At 41.5% G+C, this 24,871-nt stretch overlaps 1 protein-coding gene across 1 annotated transcript in view; it reads left to right on the forward strand.

Annotated features, from left to right (window-relative positions):
* Positions 1 to 12,735: 12,735 nt before the first annotated feature.
* DNAJC1 (DnaJ heat shock protein family (Hsp40) member C1) overlaps positions 12,736 to 24,871 on the forward strand; it is a 107,636-nt gene continuing 95,500 nt past the window's right edge. The window contains exon 1 of the mRNA XM_063150113.1: positions 12,736 to 12,900. Coding sequence (XP_063006183.1) covers positions 12,736 to 12,900 — 165 coding nt within the window. The remainder of the gene's footprint in view (positions 12,901 to 24,871) is intronic.

Genomic DNA, 24,871 nt, shown 5'->3' on the forward strand with positions numbered 1-24,871 from the left:
GAAAACTCTTCATTTATTTAGTGCTGTGGAACAGCTGTCTTGCTCTTTCTCACCTGCACATAGGCTATTGGTCTAATCTGGTGCATCTGAGCCCAGGATGTTTTAGGCCACTTTTTAATCTTCTCACGAATAGAAAAAAGTTGTTCTGCTTTGCTCAGTTCTCTAGGTTTTTTCTGGAAAGTCAGATGCATAGTGCAGTTTTTACTGGTTTCTCTAAGATATCCTTTACTCTCTATGAGCTCCAAATCAGGACTCAGAGGTACCATAAATCATTATGATAACTAAAGAGAAACTCATGCTGGGGAAAGATCCACATGCTTTACTCCATCAGGTGCTCAGCACTGACTGAGTGTAGGAAAAGCTAATTCAGACCAAAATTCTTCTTAAAGTGCCTTTTACTGTGAGTGTTATTTAATGTTCAGAGGTGTTATGTACTTAAGACTGTCTCTGAAGTTAAATGAGGAAGGAATGAAATGGTATATTTATAAAAGACCTAGATTAAAAATTGGCTTGTAATGCCTTACTATTTAGAAGTTCTTACATCTAGTTAAGTTATTCAATGTTGTTTTTCATGGAGATATTCCAGAAAACTGCTTTCAGTTCTGGAATGACTGATCTCTTTCTAATTGAGTGAAACTTGGCAAGCCTCAGATCTACAAGAAACACAAAGAGCGCAGGTAAAAAACATTACTATAAAAAGATTTAATTAAATACTGTATTTCTAAAATCATAATAACTGAGAAACCACCATTTTGTTTTACTTACTGTGAAAAGGCAAAATGTAACCAGAAAACAGTAAGATCCAATTTGCTTATTCCACAGCTACAGAATCTTCTTTCCAAAATAAATCTTTATGCTGCTTCTTTCTCCTTCTAACAAATGTTTTTGTCTCTTACTGGCAAAACTGAAAACAGAAAGAAAGACAATAGTTTGTGAAGAGTCTTTTCACTTGGGAAATACTACTTTATGGTAACTGTAGTATAATCTGTCATAACTCCAAATGCAACAGACTAGTACAAAAAGAAAGCAACAATGGTAAGTGCCTCCCTGGGTGTTTCATGGTAATTACAGCTCTCTGGCTGAGAGAGCTGATGGCTAAAGGCAATTTAGACATTTAAACTGACCAGTCTGATTCCCTTCCTTTTAGGCTGAGATCACTCTATTAACAGGCATGTGGATTGATGGTGTATCCAGGATTTTCTGGAGTGGGATGCAGTTTCAGGAGACAGCCTTCAAAAATATGGGTAAAAGAGTGATAGAATCAACCACACAATAACTGAGGCATAATTAAACAATAGTCAGAACAGCATCATGGCCACCATTTTACAGTGACTTTGACTGCCATTGCTATTTTGTACAGTCCTTAATATGGAGGATTTGGTGTGTCTGTATATGGTGTTGTCCTATACTCACTGTTGTTAATGTTCACTGAATATTCATTTCCATAAGACAAATATGTTTTTAATGTAAATTAACAGGCTGTTATCTTCAACAGTGAGCTATGGAGTAACAACAGCAGTAGGTTTCTCATTACAACAGTATTTAACATTTTCTATGAAGACACACAGAAATTCCTGCTCAGGAGGGACCTATTGCTGCACTTGTGCCTCTTTCTGGATTGGTTTTGTTTTCAATATTCCTGTACTTTAAAATGACTGCAGAGATGATTGGATTTTGGCACTGCAGGAAGTACTGTAGTTATGGAGGTACTGTCATTTTGGTGAATTTTAGTCCTGTGCCCAGTGGGAACAGGAAAAGCAGTGTGAAGCGTGGGGGCAGAGTTTGCTACCGGGCCTGAACATGGCACGCAGCTGTGGCAAGTTCACTTGCTTGTAATTGCAGAAAGGCCTAGGTTACATTTATAATGCTCCTGGGAAACCAGGCTACATTAACAACCACACATGTACCCAAAGGGGAAAGTAAAAATTATTCAAAATCAAAACAGAGGTGAGAAACCCCCACATTTAATCTTTTTAAACAGAAAACCTAATCTTTTTTACCTTTTGTGTAACAATGTACTGCATCCTTCAATGTTAAATTTCAGAAAAATAAAAGGACTGGTTTCTTCCTTTTCCTGCCAGCAGCTACAGCATCCAGAGGGCTCTTCATTGCCTGTCAGGTCTCCAGAGGGCAGATGATCACAGATGCACCTTCTGCTCCACTGACCCGTTTTGGCTTGGTTTTGATGTCCAGAGTACTTGATCCATTCTCCGTTGGATCTGATGACAGAATAGGCTGAGTTTGCCCCAAAGTCCTTTAAAGAAAAAGGTAACTTGCCAAAGGAAAGTGGGGAAAGTTGGAATGTATGACTCTTGGCTAGAACTCATCCATTATGACTAGCCTTTGGAAAGTTACCTAGCACTTGTTCCCAAGCTGCATGGTCTAAATCAGTTTGGTTTTTTTTCTCCTGGAGAAGTCAGCAGGAGTGGCTGTGGCACATAAGAGGAGCAGGCAGGAGGGGCTCCAGCTCTGGGTGCTGCTCTGCAGGTGCATGTGCCAGAGCAGGACAGATGTGCCCAGGTTCCTTCTCCAAGGCTGAGGCTGGCAGGGATGCTGGAGCAGAGGCTGGAGCAGCAGCAGGGGAGCACAGAGAGTCTGGTGTGGGTGGGAGTGGGAGAGGGCTGGACAAAGCAGCAGGAAGGGGCTGCATGGCTGCAGGGAGCTGCTGGTGGTTTCTAAGGCTGAAGGAGAGCAGAATGGCAGATCCTGTGCTCTCAGGAGCTCCCTGCAGACAAATCTCACACCACACAGTGAAGGGAAGGGTCGGTGTCATGCCTTTCCTCAGCCAGAGGACATCCCTTGGAGCATGGAGCATCCAGCATAAAAGTTCTGCATCTTCTATGATGGCCATGTACAACCAGCCCCAGCACAGCAGCTCAGTTTCTGGCTTCTCCTGCTGTGTGTTTGATTTGCTGTGCCTGCACAGAGTGCTCATGCACTGGTGCCAGCTGGGACAGTGTGCACATGCACCACTGCCAGCTGGGACACTGTGCCCATGCACTGCTGGCAGCTGGGACAGTGTGCACATGCACTGCTGGCAGCTGGGACACTGTGCCCATGCACTGCTGCCAGCTGGGACAGTGTGCCCATGCACTGCTGCCAGCTGGGACACTGCACATGCACTGCTGGCAGCTGGGACAGTGTGCACATGCACTGCTGGCAGCTGGGACACTGCACATGCACTGGTGCCAGCTGGGACAGTGTGCCCATGCACTGCTGCCAGCTGGGACACCGTGCACATGCACTGCTGGCAGCTGGGACACTGTGCACATGCACTGCTGGCAGCTGGGACACTGCACATGCACTGCTGGCAGCTGGGACACTGCACATGCACTGCTGGCAGCTGGGACACTGTGCACATGCACTGCTGGCAGCTGGGACAGAGTGCCCATGCACTGCTGCCAGCTGGGACACTGCACATGCACTGCTGGCAGCTGGGACAGTGTGCACATGCACTGCTGCCAGCTGGGACAGTGTGCCCATGCACTGCTGCCAGCTGGACCCTCCTGCTTTACCCTGACCATCTCCAGCCCTGGGCTCCACAGGACTGCAGTCAGTGATGCTTGGTGGCATAAATGATCTGTCACTGACATGTGATGCAAGTTGGACCTGCAGGGAGAATTCCTTCTGCCCTTTCCTCTAAAGTGCTGCAAGAATAAATCACTGATGCAGCTTAAATGGTGCTTAAGTGATATAATGGAGCCCTTGGCTGGCCTGTAGACAGAGGTAAAAGCACTTGGATCTAGCACTGATTAAAATTCCACAATTTTTAAAAAATATTTTGCAACAAAAAAAAAGATTAAAAATATAATTTGACTATAAATGCAAATCAGGGATAAGTGGAATAAGGACAAGTGGGTTGTTCTTTGACATTAATATTTATATTCAAAGATATCCTACAGGCGTGCAAGGGACATCAAATTCCTTTTTATTTGCAGGATAGAAGAGAGTTTTGAAGCTTGCATTATGGTTCAAGAAAGGAGAGAGTATTTGCTTGGCCTCTGCAACACAAGGGAAACAAATTAGTGGATCTGTAATTTAACCACCTCCATTAGCACAGCTTTTAAGGGTGGTTGCTTTTCCCAGTTTTCATAGATTTGATGTTGGGAGGATTGCCATACTATTGGTGAGATGCTTAATAGGGGCTTTTTGTCTTGTAACTTTTTGATACTTTGTGTTGAAGGCGTAACTCATTAGTACTACTTACATAACAGTGGATCCAGATAATACCATTGTGTAGGTCCCTACTCTGTGCTCTGCAAGCCACCTCCTCATCCTACCAGTGACCAGAAATATGTACCAAGAGCATCCACTAAATGATTTCTTCCTGTACATGCCACATGGAGGAGAAGTCAATATTTATACCTCTCACTTGATAGAATTCATTAAATATATTTTGCTAAATAACACTCTATATTACATATTCCTTGTGTAATATTTGCCCACAGAAGTATTTGTTATGTGAGTTGAATGCCTAGTTAAGACCTAAATGAGTACAATATATTTAATATTTATTTGCTAGCACAATACAGTAGATACAGGGGAGATGAGAAAGAATGCAAATAGTGGAGGAAGAAAAAATGATTTAAGGGCACAGACAGAACATGAAATATTTTTACATGACTGCAGTGATTCTGAAAAAAAGTAAACAGCGAGAGAAGCTCAGTAATTTAGGTTTTAGAATTTAAGAGTCAAAAATTTTAAGTAAAAAATAATGTTTAAGGAGATTGTAAATGACTATTAACAGCAGTCCTGCTTTATCTAAAAATGTGTTGCTTCAAGAGAACTCCAGAAATGAGCCACTTCTCATCAGATCTGGACCATCTGGGTTCTCCACATTTAGAGCACCTTTTATCTTCAATGACAGGTTCTTGGTATGAGAAATCTTTACTTTTACTTTTCTATTGTTTTAGTCTGTGATGTCGTGAATAAAACTCATACCACAGCAAAATCTAGTCACAACAAGGACAACAAAATCCCCATGGGGGTGAGAGCTGTTAAAGCTCTGTTAAATACTACTTACTAGAGAAATTGTATTAGCTAATGGGATTTTGTGAGACGTTACATTGTAGAATTTTGGCAAAGAAAGTGCTTTGGACGGTAATTTGTTTTTCTGAAAATAATGTTTGGTAATAAGAGTAACATGCCCGGCTCTATTTTCTGAAATGTATTCCTTGAGAGCAAATGGAAATCACAACTGTGCAGGCAGAGGAAGGATTTTGGCCATTTATGTGTTTTGAAGAAATCACAAATATAATCCACCACCAGCAAGATGCTGTGGCATGTTTAACACTGAACTTTTAATTTAATAAAAGCGAGTGAATCATGAAGTAAATATATCTTTACTTGACGTGATACAAATTTAAGAAAAGTTGTACCAGACATTATAATGCCTTATTTTAGCAGATATGTGTTTGCATTTGTAGCTGTGGGCAGGATTTCAAAGCTGCCCTTGGGTGAATATAACCATGGAATAATCAAACCTCATTTCTTTATATTGGTTTCTACCAATGCACTTTTTCTGCTGTATAGCTGTGATTATTCAATCCAGACTGGTCTTCCTAGGAATTACTTTTCTGTATCTGTATATACGGGAATTTTGTGGATGAGAATTCAATGGATTTTTTTTTTCAGTCACAATTAAGTTCACTGCTAAATTTAAAGGAGAATTTGAAGAATTTTAATAGAATCTTTCTTAGAAAGACTCTTGTACACACGCATCATATTAATGGTCTTCCTATATTTAGTTAGTTCTGCTGGTTTTGCACTGTGTGATTAAAGTATGACTACTTTGTTAATGCAATCCTGAAGTGTGAAAACTATCTTAACTTGAAATTTAACTTTATTTTATGAAGAAAATATTTTAAACATCCTGAGCAAATTTCAAAGCATTATCTTCAATTTTGAACAGGACAGCAATCTACCATCTAAAAAACTCCTATAGTAAGGAAACAGCAGTTTTGAGTAAATAGTGTATTTTATGTTCATCCATCACAGCTTTCAGTTTCCTCTCCAAATGGACTCAATCATTTTATTGAAAAGATATCCCACAAACCAAATGCTGTCCATGATTAATTCCTACATGAGTTTGCTGTAACAGGCTCTTCTGTTACACTGCTGGCATGTTGTGCTGCTGGTTGCACAGACTCTCTACGCATGGTCACACTAGTTTATTTTATGGTGGTTTTATTTTTGAATTCACCTGGTTCTCTTTATTTTCTCCAATATTTTATGGTGCTAGCTCCTTTCTTGGGAGGGCCCCTTAGGAAATGTCACTAACATACATACCTACCACATTAATAAACGGGAAATTAGTGTTATGTACTGACAAATGGAATTGTATGATCTTCACAGAAAAATTCCAGGTGATTTTAAACGTTTTTTTCATTTGCAAAATCAAATTCTATTTTAAATTATTCCTAACATCAGGTCATCTCTGGCAAAGTAACAAATAAGAGGGACCAAGCAGAAACAAAAAGTGCTGACAGAATTGAGCAGGGCATTAAAATCAGCTGAAATAGAATGATCCTGTGATAAGTGTTATGATAGTGTGTACAATGCTGAGTTGTTTGTTACCTGGTTTAGTGCCTAGATGGTTGACATTTCCTTCTTCCCAAGACACGGCACCGCGTGTCCCTGACAGAGGCACAGAACGTGCACAGCGCAGCGCTGGCGTCACAGCCATCTTGTAGCACCTCTTCTGGTCTTCCAGCTTGTTCTCTCTCCCAACATTATCTTAACCTTAGAGCACTCAAAGTTGGCAAAAATGGTAAAGATGTCCCTCTGATGTATTTTTGTTTTTAATCACTTCTGCAATTACTGTGAAGTAGAAAAGGACCTCGAAAGGGTCACGCATCTATAAAACCAATATAAAAACGTTCCCTCCGGAGAAATAGTTCTTTGCCCCCTGGTGGTGAATTAATTTTGAAAAATATTACAAAACACTTTTAGGAAAATTCACTTGAAATGAAAAATAAATGCTAATTGCTTCATTGAATACAAGTAATAATACACTGCTAAGCAACACTTAATGTGTCAAACATAATTAGAAAAAATCCTATTATGAGCAAGCTCCATCAATCTTTGATAGTCACTGTAGAATAGATTTAAAATAGTTTGAAAACTGCATGAAACCTTCAATACTTTAAAATCATGTATTTTACTTTGCTTTTTTTTTGGGGGGGTTAACACAAATGTCTTAGGAATGTAATGTAGTCTTGAGAATCCCTAATTTCCACCGTTCTTACTGGAAATGAACAAGGGAAATTATATTCATCCAAACAGCATCTTTACATTTGCCCCTCTCTGTATGTTTTCCATACATCGAGAGCTCCCATTCTGTGCCACTAGAATAATATTCCCCGAATAAAACTTTTAAAATAGCATTACATATTTCTCAAAGTAGTCTAGGGATTTTCTGCTTGCATATGGTAAGCATCTCCATCTGGGAATAGACTACCAGCCTGTCATTCTTGGAATAGTAATAACAAAATTAACACTGGTAGTCACCCACTTGCAATTTTAGCCACAGATAATTTTGAAAAGTAGCAAGAACACGCTGTTTAAAAATATGCCATTAGCCTTCTAATCACTGATTTTGTTCTATCTTTTAATTATTGTGCCTCCAAAACTTCTCCCTGAGAGTGGTTCCCCATGTTGATGTTCTTCTTCAGAAAAAATATATATTAAAATTTAATGACAGACTATTTTCATGTCATGAAGCAAAACATTATACATTTATGCTGGGAAAAGGCCATTTATAATGATCAGGGCTTTCATATGATGGCTTTACACTATTAGGATATGGCTCCTAAGGATATGGCTCATATGAAGATGATCTGAGTGTATTACCATATCTTGTATGATGGTAATGTGGCTTCAGGTAGTTTTTGAATTTGGAAAACAGCATCAAAGGTATGGCATGCCCAGCAGGCACTGTTGGGTTTTGGCACTAATGATGTAACACGAAGAAAAAGAAAAAAACTAAGAGTAACGTAGCTAAAAGAGGTGGCTGAGCTGCCCAGACCCGGCACAAATGGGCAATTTCCTAAATAATATTCTTTCATGTCTGATGGACTGCAATAGCTTTCTGTTTTTAGCTCTGTTGCTTTTGCTTCTCTTCCCATTCCCACATTTCTTTCTCATTGCTTTGGCTTATTTCTGACCTAAGGTATCAGCTGGTGCACACAAACAGCGTATTCCTTACAAATCTTTCCGTGGGCAGGGTTGCCATAAAGTGGTCCTGTCCCCACTGTCCTTCTTTTCTCACAGCCACACTGGATGTCATTTTCTCTCCGTCTCCATTCCATTCGCCTGATCGCGTGGCTCAACGCTAAACTGCATCTGCAAAATGCTCTGACTTCAGAAAAAAGTCCTTAAAAAGGCAACAGCCAGGCCAGTTGCCGATAGGTTCGGAGCGCTGCGGCACCGCTCGGAGCAGGGCTGCTGCTGCTGCCGCCGCTTCGGCAGCACAGCCGCCTTCTCTTCCGGGGCGGCGTTCCTGCCAGCTGGGATGTGACAATTCCTGCCAGCTGGGATGTGACAATTCCTGCCTGCGCTCTGCCCTGCCCTGCCCTGCTGCCGTGGGAGCTGCTCTGGCTCCGGTTGTACTGCGGGGTTTTGGCCAGGGGAAAAGCCGCTTTAAGCGGGGCTGTTTCCTGCCTGCTCTGCCCTCTCGTTCTGGCTCGCTGTCCCCGCGATTGTGCGAGTGCAGCTGTTCGTGGGCTGGGGCTGTGAACTGGACCAGGGAAACATCTGAGTCTTTCTGTGCGGGTGTACTGCGTGCGCGAGAGGAGTTTTGCGCTGTGGTTTTGGGGGGGTTTTGTTCGTTTGTTTTTTGGGTTTTTTGTTTTTGTTTTTTTTTTTAAAGCTGGATCATCTCACCCATTTGACTTCTAACGTGGCCCACACGAGTTGAATGAGCGCGGCCGAGGAGGCGCAGAGGTGGGAGGCAGCGCCTGGGCTGGGGGGAGGGCGCAGGGAACTCCTGAGCCAGCTTTGTGAGCAGAGAGAGGCACCCTGTGCCCTGTGACTGCACAAAACCGTGCACCAAACCATGCAAAAAAACCATGCCCAAAACCGCGCCCAAACCCGTGCTCAAAACCATGCAAAAAACCATGCCCAAAACCATGCCGAGCAACTACGCTAACCAGCCGGAAGGGAGGACTGGAATAGACCGCAGAGCAGTCAGGCTGTCCAATTGCTGGAGATAAGCCTTTATCTTTAGGAAGAAAAGGGGTGGTCCCTTAATAAGATCTTTCCCCGGACGTCTGCTATTCATCTGAGACACCGAGATCGCAGGTTCTTCAGCTATTCACAATATGATCGTGTGAGTCCTACTGGGCTCATAAGGCACGTTGGACTTTCAGTGCTGTTAAAAACGCTAATAATAACTTGTTCATGCCTTGGGCCTTGGGTGCTGCTGTCAATTAGTGTCAGAACAGAGATTTATTTAAACAAATTATTTCTCTACATGCTTCTCTCCCTTATGCTTTGTAAAGCAGAGCTTCGTGACCAAGTGGACCTGTTTCAGTGAGACCTGTCTGCATGTGCAGGCAAATTTGGGGCACAGAAAGGAAATGCTCTCCTTGCCTTCATAGCACTCTGCATCCTTCAGTGAGAGGAGCTGCCCAGCTGCAGAGCCTACACACAGGATTAAAAACTCTTCTCTGATCTTCTAGCAATTTAAATGTCACGACTGAGTCACAGGAAAAAAATACTAATACTTCCCAGCAGGAGTAATTTTAGACAATGATGAAAAAGCCACGTGTAATCTTTTACTTTCCCCTCTACCTTTGTGTCAGAGTTTGCAATAGTGAGATTTAAATCTTCTCCACCAGTCTCCCAACTCAACTGCCTGTGATGTCTCACATGTAGTTGCAGGCCCATAGAGAGGCCAAGCATTGCTGAATTTTATTATGTTTGTTCTATATTTAAAATATTTCTCTGAAGGCAAGAGAGGACTGACTTGTGTTTTAACATATTTTTTTTATTTTGGGAAGGCCTAATGTGACATTAATTGAAGTGCTGGAGAAGGGGGAAGTACTCTTCATTACTCTCATGACTTTAAAGAAGAAAACTGAAGGAGATTTCATTATTATGGAAGCACTTATAGCATTTTAATAGTATTTTCAGCATTTTCTTCCCAAAATTTCAGTATTTATGCTTGGAGTACAGAACCATTTTAATGGAAACATTTAAACTAATCTCATAGTGTAGAGTTTCTTAAAAATCCCTTTTGGAAATGTTCTGTGCAGGATTAGGCCTTCTGTTCCAATGGTTTAAGGACCAGAATAAAAATGAGTTTCAAATTTCTCCCACTGTTAAAACCAATTGGAATAATTTAACTGTGCTAACTTAAATTAAGAGATCTCTTAAATATGTATTTTAGATAATAATAATCCCATTAACTTTAGCACATTTTTTCCCTATTATTCTTTCCAAATTCCTCTTGACTAAAAAAAAGCCATAATTTATCTGAAGAATTCTCAGGTATTTCTTTCAAAATATGCATTATCTGCTGTGTTCTCAGAAGCATTGGTGCCACAAACCACCTGCGATTTGTGATCAGTGTTAGGACAGGTTTTCCTGGTCTCAGTAGTATGGAATCAGTGACTTGTTTTTATCAGGTTTTTTGAAGGCTTTTTTAACAATTTAAGCAAGAGCAGCCAGAGGTGGGTTTTGAAAGGAGTGATTTTTCATAACAAATTTCAAATGCCAAAAAATAAGATCAAAATAACAAATGCTTCTCTTCAAGGTTCATCATCACACTACATCAACTTCACTAAGGAGGCTTAGAAGCTAATGAGGCAAGAGCAAGTAGATATGAAAAATACAGAACAAGGAAAGGAGAATTTGGAAGTATCTTTTGAGGGGAATGAAATATCACTAATCTCACATTTTAAAAAATCTTCCACCTGTTATAGAAATAATGCTACCTTATTGAACTCTTTATTTGCCCCTGGTTTCTGAGGATAGTTTGCATTTTTAAACTTTGTTCTACCACCATATGAGTAGGTAATGTTTTGAATCCAAAGGTGGTATTTTTGTGCAATAAACCTTGAGACTTGAAAGGAAGGAAAATGTAAATATACATTATTTACAGGGCAGCAAATTTACACTGTGGATATTGGCGGGCAAAACGGAACAGATTAACAAATAAGGATGTGGGAAGAAATTTTTCTATACCAGGTTCAGTTGCTCCAGCCAAACAAAGCAGCTGATAAATTAACTAGCTCATGACGTTGTCATTCTCTAAAAAAGGACTTTTTATTTTGGCTTTGTGATCAAGTGGGAGGAACCTTTTTTAAGATTATAAGAATGAACAGTTAAGTGCACCTTTTTGTGAAGGGTAAGTTAAAAGGGTCTGTATAAGGCACTGCTGGCTAAATTATATTTCCTGCCAAATGGGTTTAGGACTCTTCAGAAAGCAGAGCCGGAGGCAGAATTGTGATCCTAAAAGCCCAGTGGGCATACATATGGGATATGGAAACATGAGTTTAAATATCAATCTAATTAATATTTAAATAGTTTATACAAAGGGGAACAGTTTCAATAGTAGAGAATACCTAAGACTACTCTATACTTTATGAGTTGGAAAATTGATAATGGTTGTGTTGGTTCAGCTCCTTACTCAGAACTGAGCAGAGTGTACTATAAAGCCACATCCTGGTATTCCCATGGAGCATCCAAGGAAGCACTCTAGTGTACAGTGGTTCTCTAAATGGTAGCTTAGGTGAATTCAGGTGCAGATAAGATTGGCATCTGGGATTTTTTTTTTTCTTAAATTGCAAACCCTATTTTTAAAAATTTAGTTCATTAATATTTTTCAGATGAGTGAATCTCTCTTTTCTTAAAAAGATTCCCAGAGTGAGTTATTAACCAGGCCTGGTTTCGAGAGAGACGAAACAGATGGGGTGTGCCGAGGAGTCTGCCCGTGCCAGAGAAAAGTGATTTAATGCTCATAATTTGTGTAGTTCGGCCATTAAGTTTCCATCTCATTTCTCATCTAGCGTCCTAGGTGAAACATTGCACATTCATTTAAGCTAGGAAAGAACGAAAGGTTCGGGGACAACACCTTAAAAATCGGGTTGATACTGAGAGCAGGGCGGAGCGATTTTAGGGTACGGTGGGTTACAGGAATCACACACGCCCTTAAGGAGTTAATGAAGACAGAAAATCGAAACACGATTTAGAGCGTGGGGGGGCCTCGCGGGCACCGCTGGCCCCGCAGGCACCGGGGCTCCACGGCCACGGCGGCAGCCGCGAGGGACCGGAGCCCTCCCGGTGTGTGTTCCCGTGTCCCTGTCCCCGTGTCCCTGTCCCCGTGTCCGTGTCCCTGTCCCCGTGTCCCTGTCCCCGTGTCCGTGTCCCTGTCCCCGTGTCCGTCCCCGCTGTTCCCGGCGGGACGGGGGAAGGGCGGGGCGGGGCGTCCGCGCGCACAGAGCTCGCGCCAGGAGCCGCTCGCGCCCTTCCCCCTCCGCCATCTCCATTGCGCGAGCGCCGGCGGTTGCCGGGGCGAGTGACGTCACGAGCCGCGGAGGCGGCGATTGGCCGGGCTGGGAGCGCCCCCCCCACCCCTCCTCCGCCGTGGGACCGCCGCTGCCGGGGCCGGGCCGGGCCTCGCGCGTCCCCTCAGAGCGGAGCGGCCGCCGCGGCGAGCGCGGCCTCCCCGGAGCCCCCCGGGCACGTCCCCGCTCCGCCCGCGCTCCAGTGCCGCCACCGCAGGCGGGGGTCATGGCCCGCCTGCGGCCCACCCCGCGCCCTCGGCTGCTGCCGCTCCTGGCGCTGCTGGCGCTGCTTGCGCCCCGCGCCCGCGCCTGGGACAGCGGCGACCTGGAGCTCTTCGACCTGGTGGAGGAGGTGCCGCGGAACTTCTACGACTTCCTGGGGGTGCAGCAGGTGAGCGAGGGACCGAGCCCGCCCGCCGCCCCCTGCCCTAGCCCGTTCCCCGTTCCCGCCCGTCACCGGTGCCCCTGAGCCCAGCGCAGCTGCCCGGCTCCCCCGCCGGCCCTCGGCCCTCGCCTGGCGCTGTCACCCTGCTCTGCCCTGGCCCCCGCGCCTGTCCCTTGCCAGCCTCCCCCTCCCGCTGCGGGGCTCTGCTCGGCTTCAGGTACTGCTCTGCTGCTTCTCCTTCCTGCCCCACCAGAAATCAGTCATCCTCTCCCACACCTTTGTGTGCTCCTGCTGCCTGTTGCTTTTCTGAACATATCTCATTTTCTCCAAATGCATCTACAGCCAGACAAAAGTAGCTTCTGGGGTTTTCACACTTCCCATTCATATCGTCGGCATGGCAGTTTCTCACCTTTTCCTCCTCCTGCATAGCTGCTTGTCCTTATCTTAAGATTGTGCATCACCATGTGTTGCGGCTCATATTTTCTCTCACCCGTGCCATGTGGTAGACTGTGACCCTTTGCTGTGTTAATGGTTTGTAGATGGTTATATTCGTTTACTTTCCGTGTACCTTGGTTATTGTGTGTGGTTCTCACCTCTCTCTGATAAGTAACACCTAACATTAGAATTTATTATGCACCTTCAGTTAATTTTTCATGCCAGTGTGGTCAAGACAGGAACTCCTGTTCGGAACACTTTTATCCCATGGTTTGTGTGTACATCTTGGATGTGGTTGCTGGTTTCATTGCTGCTTGGCATCTTCAGCTTGTATCACTTGTCTGGGCTCCCTTGTGATGCCCTTTCTTTTTTCTAGATGCTCTGCTCTATGTGTGACTCTCTACATGCACCTTAACCACTTATTTTACTTTCTTCCAATCAGTGGTTTTTTTTCTCAATAATGAAATACACAATTCTTTATATGCTGCTACTTCACCCAGAATCTCTTAAAGACATTTTGCCCTTTCTCTGTCTCCTAGTGCATTCTGTACCCTTAATAACTTCTCTTTCCAGTGCTGCATTCTGGGGATTGATCCTGTTTAAATGGCCTCCCTGCCAACTTTGGCATTAATTCTGATGTAGTTCTTGTAGGTTTTGAGAGTAATGACTGTATTTTCATTACTAAGGAGCATTTCACTATGGCTGTGTCTAAAAAGAGAGGGAAGATGTCTGCAATGTATAAGTGTCCAGTTTTGGGAACTGCTGGCTGTGGTTGCTCTGACTCTGTTTTATCTCTTTCTTTCCTTGAGTCCTTCTTAAGCATCCAGTGTTAAATACTATGGAATGCCATCAACTATAAACACAGCAAGCACTGCTATTCATGTTTCATTTTCAGGACCCTAAAGATCTAAGTGTTAATTCTCAAAGAAAACTTTAGTGTTAGGTAATGTAGATATGCAAAACTTAATTTCTGTTAGTGATGTTCAGGTCTGATATGCAACTCTTTGTTAACATCTTCCACAGTGCTTTCTTCTAGGGCCAAATCTCTACCTTGCCATGTATGTTTAGCAAAATGTTAATTTTAACAAGCAAATATTCTTCTAGTTCACATTTTTACTCCTACTCATAATGGCAAACTTGTATCACTTGCAGTGTGGGAGCAAGGAAAAAGTTGGTGGGAGTGCAACACAAATGAAACAGAGTTTTTTTGTTTTTTTTTGTTTAAAGTGTACTTTTGTTTAAAGAGGTCACTCATCTTGTCATTATAGCCAAGTCTGGAAATGTACACATGCAGCAGAGTAAACCTGTGAGTGGGATAATGGAGTATGCAGTGTTGGGAGTTGAGCTTCAATGGGAATCTGTAAGATTGGAAATGCTGTGTGGATTTACAGGTTCTGTCACACTGTATCCTTTGTTCCTGCTGCTTGCTTCTCCAGCTCTGTGTCTGAACTTCCCTCAGGATCCTGGTGTCATCCAGAAGGGATGTTGTCCTGCAGTGCCTCTCTGGGCAGCTGCTGCTGTCCAGGTTACCTTTGAGAAGGGTCATGGGCCTTGTGACAGGATCAAGGGAGGTGCACAAATCTCAGGTGTGCTCTAGCCTACCCTGGCTGTCTCAACACCAAGCTGTCTTTTACCATAATGTCTCAATGTGATGCTTGCACATTTCTTCAGGTCTTCTGCTATTTTTAATACTATGGTTTCATGGAGCTTATTTGCTTTGTATGTCATTCTTGTGGTAGTTGGGATGCTTTTGACTGTAGTGCTGTAATTTCACTTTTTGTAGTTCTGGTACTAGAGGTTTCCTCCCCTGAGTTCAGGTGGTTTTTTTGTCAGCAAGAGTTGACTGTGTGTGTGACAATAGCCTTTATGGCCACACCTTTGAACGCTTTAATTAACTTTCATTCATCAAGGCTTGCTTTTCCTGCCACCCATTCCTATTTCATTGCCTTTTATCATGTCCTGATAATCTCTTCTTCCTTCATGAACTTCTGGGGGAGGGGGTACTTCTCCATTATGCAGGATGTAGCTTCTGCATCTGAGATGTGGATGCTCAACTGTGTTTGTTAGCAGTAGTGTATCAGGGCTGCCAGATTTCTTCCAAACATGTCATCTTGTGTTTTGAAAAAATATAGGGAATGACTCTAATGCTTCCTTAAGGCATTAAAGCTGCTTAGGTTTTGATGGGAGAATTGTGGCACTGATGGTTGAACTCATATGATGTCAGAAGCTGATGCTGACCTCAGCTGACAGATGCAGAAGGTATTGTGGGAAGTGCTGTGGCTCTCAAACATGCTTTGCTGAAGCTTCTGCTGTGTGGATTTTTTCACTCAAAATGGAGAGAAATGATTAGGGCTTTGTTGCTGTTCTATGCTTGCAGGAATATGGGTTTTGTGTTTTGTCGTTTTAAGGGCCTTGTGGAAGCCTCCTGGCACTCTCAGGTAACTCATCCAGCTCTGGCAAGGTGTTAAGTTTGAGCTGCTGTAGTTTTCTGGTATCAATGGCAAAGATAGAGGGTGGTCTAAACAAAGTGATTGTTGAGGTTCTGAATGTGGAATGACAAAGTAAGAGTAAGATTGTGACTGTCTTGGCTGGTAAATAACTGACCTTTGTTCCTGATTTCAAAGAGGAATGGCTGAGCAATCTGCAAGTGCTCATGGAATGGTTGAGGTTGCAAGGTCCCTTCTTGTCCAACCCCCAAGTGTTGAGGTGAGCACCTAGATTAAGAAGTACCTGATTTTTATACAAGGACACAATCTATCTACTTGGCTTTTTATCAGACCTAATAGTACCATAGCATGAGGAGGTCTTGCACTGTTATGTTGTTACTATTGCTGTTCTGACCAACGTTGGAATTGCTCTACTTTCCCTTTCTTTGGTGGTTCTTAAATTGATGATGTAACTGACTTAAATGATTCATATCAAACATTGCTGGTTTCAGGAAGTTGGACCTAGCAGAATGAGGATGTAATCTTTGGCTTGAGAAAAGGTTGCATTTCCCTGTCCCCCAAGTGGTTACTGAAGAAAATAGAATCATAACCTCTTGACAAATCTGATGTGATAATAATTTCATTAATCACTTCAATATAGCCAGTTTAAAACCAGCAAAGGAATCAGGACCAAATAGTATTCATCTAAAAACTCAGATGAAGCAGCAGAATTAAAGCAGAGGCTATGCAGACTCAGTATTATGACAACCAGTTACCTGAGAATGAGAACATAGAAATGGGATGTTAACATCTTGGAAAAATTCCAGGAAGATCTGAGGAGCTGCAAGCTTATATGGTGGACAAATGAATGGGTCAAGTTAATGTTACAGTTCTTACAGCTTTTAATAGTTGATGCCTTCATGAATATGATATGCTTTGGATAAATCAACTTTGCATCAGTTGAACCCGTGGCTCTTCTTCCCAAAATATGCTTTTGATTACAACTTGTTAAAATGGCTTCAAGGGAATTATTTGTTCCTCTACTGTTTTTGACTAGCAGCCAGGAAGGCACTACAAGCTTCTGAAAGTCTTTTGAAATTTGTGATACAGTTCTTGGATACAAAGGATCTGATCAAAACATTTTTTGGTAACAGTTGTTTGTGAAGATGCATTGAATGCATGAGCTGCATTGCTGGAATGGAGCTGTGTGGAGCTGTGTGTGGTGTGTCAGGACAAGGAAGGTCTGCATAAGGCTTTGGCTTCCACTGGTGATCACATGAGGGAAGGGGTGGGGTGGAAGTTCTGCTGGGCCTGTGCATTGCAGGGAAACAAACACTCTGAGAGCTCTTTGGGGTACTGGAAGAGGCCCTGGGAGCTCAGGTGCTTGAGGGAGAGGTAACAAGCAGGACTTGCTGGCCTGCATGGTGGATAAGTATGTAACCTGAAAAATGTTGAGAGGGATATTTTCTTCAATATTGGCTTATGCCTTTCTTGTGGCACATGAGCTTCCTATTGAACCAGGCTCTAATGTGTTCGTGTGCCCTTACTGTAGAGAACTAAGAGTGTTATATCCACTGCAGGATGATGGCTTTGGTAGATGATGCTGCAGCATGAAGTCAGAACTGTGTGTACAGAGCCTGATTTTGGTCTGAAGCCTGTGAGACACTGGTATGTAAGCAACTCCAAGAAAGTGCATGACATGAAAACCAAGGAGTTGGATATCTATGGCTGTGGGAAACCACAACCTCTCCAGATGAGCTGGATGTGTTGGGCTAACAGGCTTCTTTCAAGAATGCTGGAACAGATGAGCTGTTGTGTACTGTGTCAGGTAGCAGGGTCTGACAGGGTTGTGACAATGTTTGCAATGTTTGGTGCTGTGGAACTGATGGCTGTGCTGTTTGCATTTTGGGGATTTTTTCTTGTTGAACTAACTCCAGGTTGGCTGCATAGACTCAATGCCTGTTTGTGTTGAAACATGCTGTTTGCACTCTTGATTTCACACCTTGTGGTTCAGTTCTCTCTGAAAGGAATCCTGTTCATCCGCTCCAGGACTGCTCACGATATGCAGTCAGTAGGTACAATAAAGCACTTTGATTTGCACGTGCACTCCTGGCCTGCACTAAAAGTATGAGGTAGCTGCACCTTTAAGACTACAGGTTCTAGTAAATTGCTGACATTGAATTGTACCTCTTGGCATTGCTCTGTAAGAAAAGGAATGAACACCACAGCAAACTGTGTGGCTTTTATGGTATTATCAAGTGTTACTGGAGATGGAAGAAAACTCTCAGTAAGATTTCTACGTGGTCTGTTTTATGCAAATGCATTGACTGAGGCATGCAGTGCATACATTACCACAGTTCAAAAGTTGTGAATTTGTATGTTATATAAATAAAGTTCTTGGACATATATTCAGTAACCTATTTTTCAGAAATAATGATGATCTTGGAAGTTGTCAGTGTTGTTTTGTCTGGTCCTGCCATAGTTCTGGCTTTGAATGGGTTACTGTCCAGAAAAAAATCTACATTAAACTATTTTTCTTATAGAACTTCTGAGGAACTTTGAGTACATAGATTGGTCCCTTTGAGTGGGAAGAAGCAGCTCTCTCTCCTGTGTATCTGTCCAAGGAATACTCTGAAGTCCTCCCCAAGAACAGCCTACCTGTACCCATGCAGTTCTGTCTTTCCTGGCAGGCAAGGTGCACAGAACTAGAGCAAGGAATGAGGGAAATAAGGAGGGGTAGCCCAGAAACTCAGCAATCTGTTTGTTCTTCCCAATGACAGCTGCATTGCTCTCCACAGACATATTTTGGTTGCTCTTCTACCACTCAGACTGTTCTCCTCCCTGCTGCTTTTTGAGGTTAGAGTATGTGGGTGCAGTGTTGCTAAAATCATGGAATGTGCATCATCTGCAAACAATTTAGCAAAAATGTAGTAGTTCAGTCTTCCAAGCTTTGGAAGTATTTGATCAAGTAAGACAAAACTTCACTTGCATGTGATTATAACATCACTTCTTCAGATGATTTTGTCAAAGCTATGAGCTGTAAGCTATTCTTGCTTTGTTTTGTAAGATTATTTTATCTTGCATGACAAATAGGATATTCACTGTGACCTTCAAAAGTGTGCTGTGAAATGACATGGAGCGATGTAGCACCTTGGTGCCTCACTCATTTCTGACAAAGAAAAGTTGTGATTAAACATCATGTCTAATGGTCTCAGCCTGTTCTGAGATTGCTTTCTGCTCTTGCTCAAAGGATGTGTTAAGGAGATCTAAATTGGAAGGCATGAGATTGTAATGCGCTGTCAATTGCAACATCAGAATTCTCAGTTAGATGAAATGTTTCCAAGTTTCCAAAAATAATTAACTTCCATAATACACAACTGGGTGATAGTAGTAGCAGACCTTTATTTGAATACTGAGGGATTTTAGTAATTCCTGAAATTATATTTCTTTTAAGCCCATGAATGTGCTGTTGGTATTGAGGCAGTGAAAGTCCATTGCACTGGTTCAAACAAAAGTATAATCAGAAAATCCGGTTTTGTTTCTGGTGGCTTTAGCTGTAATGTCAGTTCATTCCATAAAAGTAATTGTGTGGTTTTCCTTAGTATGTTACTGGGACACAGCTTTGCATCCCTTTATGGTTAAAATCTTCCTTTCTGAATGTGTTACTTGTAAGTTATACATAGAACTGATATTTTCAGCAGCTCTGGAAACTCTGCTTGTCCCAGAAGATGTAAATTATTAAGGTTGTGTGAAGTCATCATTGGTATTATTCACTTGGATCCTGTAGAACAAAGTTGTTTGGATTTTGAGTAGTTTAATGGCTTCTCAGAGTCACCATAGAGAAGTGCTAATGATAACTGCAGCATTTGTAACTGGGAATGGTGCAGGGTACAGGTTTCTTTGTGTTTTGGGATTTTTTAAATTGCTGAATTTAGAGGTAAACTGCTGGTAATGTATTCTGTTCTGTAAATGCCCTGCCCTTATCTTTTTGTTCAGTGTTGTTGCATATAAAAGTGATTGAAACATCTAGACATGTAAAGCTTGTATTTTCCATAAAAATGGGTTTTCTGCATTGTTGTCTATTAAATTTCTACTTGGATGTTGTCCAAGATTTTTTTTTCTTTCATTGTTGTCTCCTTTTTTCAAGACACAAAAGTGCTTTGGAATCTACCAATTTAAGTAGTTTTAAAGACACCTACTCTTAACTTTTCCTGACAATTCATTCATGTACTTTCCTGATTTCTTTCAGGTTATCTTTTTCTTCTTTCTTGCTGTTTAGAAGAATATACAGCAGTAGGAAATTGTTATGTTTGGGAACTCAAGGGAGCTGACAGTATTCAAAGTGCAGGAAAAAGGATAAAACAAGCAGTCTTGAATTGGTTTGGTTTTGGTTTTTTTTTCCTTTCTGTAGCAGCAATAATGTTTCAGCTCTTTCTCTCTATACTTCTTGTTTCACTAATCCTTTAAGGATGTATCCATAATAGTTTGATCTTCAAAGTGCAGAAGTAAGAAATGTTTTTGGTTGTTTTTTTTTTTCTCCAAGTAGTTCTGTGTTTGAGCTGTAATTCATTTAAGGGATTGACCAATTCTTAGTGTAGGAGAGTGGGTTGTGCTGGAGGCCTTTGGTGCTTGCAAAAGGCTCTGCACTTTATGGTGGCTCAAAATTCATCTCCTTTGCTGAAGTTCTAGGTATGTGCCCAGGGTGGGATCTGACACAGCTATGTAATTGGTCTAACATGGAATTTTGTAAACAACTTCCCAGTGGGCCTTTTACTGCTTGACTGCTGTGGATTGATGTGGATTTGATGACTGCAGTCATCATATTTGTCTGTAAAGCTGTGTAAAAAAAAAGAAATCATAGAGGCAGCCCTAATTTCATTCTCTTGAATGATAAAGCTTTTATGCTCCATCTACAGTCATTTTACAATTAAGATTAACATGGTTTTCTAATCAGATCTAGAGAAAACTGTAGCTTCAAGGGGGATATTGGGAGGTATCTGTGGTGCTATTTTAACTTTAAGTATGTGGTAAAATTTAAAAAATAAAATGAGAATTCAGCATATAAGATGTTCCTTAATTGGTTTGGTGCTTCTTGTGCTCTCAGCAGAGCTGGTAACAAAGAGTCTGTGGTGCTGTTGCACAGCTGGGCCAGTGAGAATGAGAGTATAAGTGATAACAGAGGGATTTATTTTGTCTCTAAGAATGGGTTTGATACACATTAATTTCCTCCTTTTATTCATTTTAATATCTGGAATGTTTTGGTTTTCCACAGAATCCTAGTGGGCTAACAAAATTCATGCAGCATATGAAAATCTGCAGGTTTGCTTTTGATTTGCTTCTCAGTCTTTGTGCTTTTGCTTAGCTAGCTGCTGTGCAGGTTAGAAATTTGCTTTTCTTTTGGTTTTTTTCCCTTGCAGTGTAAAATTGTTGGGTTTCCCTAAATTATGAGATTTGGGGATTCTGGGTTTCTTTTGTTTATTGTTTGTATGTCAGTCATGTTTGGATGTTACTGACTCTGTATAAAAGTGATTTGTAAACAGTCTCACATAGGTGATAATGTATTGTACACATGTTATATGTTACAGCTATGCAAACAGTAACAGTTTGAAGCAGGATTCTGTATTCCTGGCCTCTCATCTGAGGCTTTGCTTAAGTGCAGCTTTCCTAAATGACCTGGTTGCAGGCCTTGCAAACTATTCTTACTGATGTCACATGTGGGGTGAGAGGTGAAGAAAGTTCATATGCAATCTCTGATAGATGGGAAATTCATCCTTATCAGTGTTAATCTGGAAAATTTGTGGAAGAAACCAGACAATGCATAGGAGCTGTTGAAATAAAATTGCTTGGTAATCCTCGTATGACTGAAGAGAGAAGGAAGAACTAGAGAGGTCTTTCCACATGGGCTGTAATTCTGAAATGCTGCTGTCTCCAGTACTGTAAAGTACTCGTTGAAGGAAGCATTCAGTGCTGATGAGGACATGAGAAAGCTGTGAAATAGCCTTACTGCACTGATTTGGGTTGAATAGCTTCTCTTTTGAGGGACAATGATTGTTTATACCTACCCCTAAAACTATTGCAAATGATTTTTTTAGTGTGATTGATCAATGCTTTACTACATTTTATTTATTTACTTAGCCTAAATTGGTTTTATCAAATTGATCAGTTTTAATTCAGTTTTATCAAACTGATTTAGGCTAGCTTTTGTATTCAGTAATCACCATTTCAAACTCAGTAATTTCTGTAGTGTTCTTCTGTGGGATATAAATGCTGTGATGGGAGAATGAGAGTTGGTATGCCATTTAACTTTGTGACAGTCTAGGTCATATTATGAATTGCTTTACTGGATGTTGTGTCTAGCAATGGCTGCTAAAATGTTATACTACAAAAAAAGTCTGTAAAATTTAAACCTACATGGAAGCCTCTTCCCATTTCCTATTAAGATTTATTAAAAATCTTATTCAATTCTTGCATTTCTTTATATTGATTAAAAATTTGAAATAGGTGTGTTTTCCAGTCCGAGTCTACCTATCTATTGAATAAAATGTATTTCTTCTGTCAAGATATAACTTGTGTGGCTTGTCGTTTCTGTTTTACTTCAGAATTTTCTATTTCTTCTTTAGAAGCCTTTCCACACTCCAAGCTAAGTCAGCAGCATTCAAAGCAAAGCAAAAAATTCAAATGTTGGCTTGTGTCTGTTGAGAATGGAGTGTTCATAGTTGAAGTACAGATTGAGGGGATCAGCCAGTCAGTTGTTTTTTGCAGCTTATGATGGTGAAAGAACAAACTTCTTCTGTGTATAAATTGTGTACTGTATTTGAAAATTAATTGTAGCTGATTTATATTTATTATCACTTCCATGGTACAGAGTTCCCATGCTGGAGGGCACCATTACTCCATGTAGTAAATATTTTTGGTCTTTTCTGTTTGAGTAATACTAGGTGCTTTATTAGAAAGTAGTTGTATAAGTTTTTTGTTTTGTTTTAAAGGAAAACTAGTTGTTAAACTAGTTGTCTGCTAGAGAGATAGACTTAATCTATTTCTGACTTAAGAATTTCATCAATCATGATGAGTTTGGCCTTTCATACACTTAACCTCTCTTACCTATAAACAGATATGATCTGTAGACACCTTAATTTTCTGGAGGAGATGCAGACCTCTGTATAGTGACCTTAGATTAAAGGACAATAGCTGCTGTATCAGTTAAAAAATAATGTGATTTTTAGTGCACTTGAGAGTGCTAAACAGCCTTGCCTTATCTGGCAGTAGTCTGGACTTGTCTTGGGCAATGCACCCTGGTGGTCAGTGGGGCCTGCTTCCATCCCACAGTGTGGGTTTTGTCTCCAGTTAGGGCATCCCTCCATGTCAGCCAAAGCTCCTTGGATACCTTGCAGGAATGCTGTCAATGTGCTGGCTGGTTTCTACTCTTGTTTCTTGTTTTTTATGCACTTCTGTGTTATCCTTGCACTTCTTTCTTTAATAAAAGCAATGAAACCAGTGGCAATAGATGTGTCACTGGGGAGCACATGTGAGCATAACCATGTTTTGCAGTCCATTTGCCCCCTGTACCTTTTAGCTGCCACAGTTTTTGATTAACAATGTTCAGAGGTGCATTCCTGGTGGTACCTTTCAGTCTGGTGCTGTACAGTGGATTTGTAGAACTGTCATCAGTGTCTTGGATCACTTAGTGATTTATGCTTGCCAGCTGCAAGCTCTGCTCTGTGTAGGAAAGGTGTAGTTTAAGGCAACACTCTTAGCTACACTGAATCTTATCTCACTTTTTTGCTAGATCACTTGGTTTGGTATTCTCTTGCTTTGTCTGGTACCTACCCAAAACATTTGGCATCACTGCATGCTTGGCTCTTGAGGTTGTCTTTGAAAATGCTGAATGAAGCCAGTGCCAGCACCAATCCCCCAGCAGGAGCCCTTTCAGCTGTCTTTTCTCTGCCCTGAAGACTGGCCACTAGACCTTGCTTTTTGTACCCTGTTCATTAATTTTCTTTTTGTAAGACTTTTCCCTCCTATCTTGTGTAAAGTTAGTCACTTTAATAGCCTTTGGTATGGAACCTTGTCAAAAGCTTTTTCAAAATTGTCAGGTCCCTGGTGGCATTTTCTTTGCAGTACTGGCTTATTTTCCTTACCTGCAGGTGTGCAGTTTTTTATATACATTTATTTCAGCAGCCTCAGGTGATAGCTATGGTCCTGACTTATTAGCATGTAGTTTGCCTGTTTGGGGTAATATGTCTAATATGTATTTCAAGTTGAATTCTCTTCTTTTGACCTGCCAGGAACACAATTGGTGTGAGAATCTCCTGAACACCTCCAACAGAGAAGATTCATTAAGTGAATTATGAAATTACTTGTCTGTAGCTTTGTTCCTAAATGAAACTTTTCATAGTTTTGTCATCAAGCAGTCTCTAACAGCTTGGTTTTGATTACATCTGAAGAAATAAAAGGGTTTTGAAAATAAAATAAATTGACAGTCTAGTTTGCTTGGACAAATACAGAAGTCCTCAGTAACATGCTGGAAAGAAGTAGCAAAGCATTTTCTTAGCTATGCATTCCATGAATTCTGATGGAACTGGCACAGAAATCCACCATGTTGCTGTTGTGGTTATTTATTGTTGGAAGGAAGAATAGCTGCTGTTGTGCCATTTTTCCTGTTTGAGTAACTGCTCCACGTAAATGATTGAGCACATTTTCATAGGAACCCAGGCTTTTAACTGAGATATCCATGGGGAGTTCAGGAACATCATCTGCTTCTGCTCACTTTGCTTTGGTTACTGGTTTCAGCTCTGTAGCATCAGTCATGGACAGCAATTCCCATTTCAGGCAGCAAGACAGAGGGTTTGGGCTTGTGTTACTACTGGAGTTAAGACTTGAGCAGAGTTGGTTTGCATCCTCTCATCCCTCCCTCCTTTTTGACTCACAGTGACTTTATACCATAGTAAATCTGTGGATTTATTATTTCTGCAGCAAAGTTCTTACTGTGATGTACTTAAGTATATTGTTTTGGGAACAATAAGAATATTTTAATCCAGTTATTGTAATTCTTATGGTACCACTTACTTGCTATGTCTTTGCTTATTCCTACTGGTTTAGGCAAGATTTTGGTATTG

The sequence above is a fragment of the Melospiza melodia genome, chromosome 1 (assembly GCF_035770615.1).
Source record: "Melospiza melodia melodia isolate bMelMel2 chromosome 1, bMelMel2.pri, whole genome shotgun sequence".
Classification (NCBI taxonomy): domain Eukaryota; kingdom Metazoa; phylum Chordata; class Aves; order Passeriformes; family Passerellidae; genus Melospiza; species Melospiza melodia.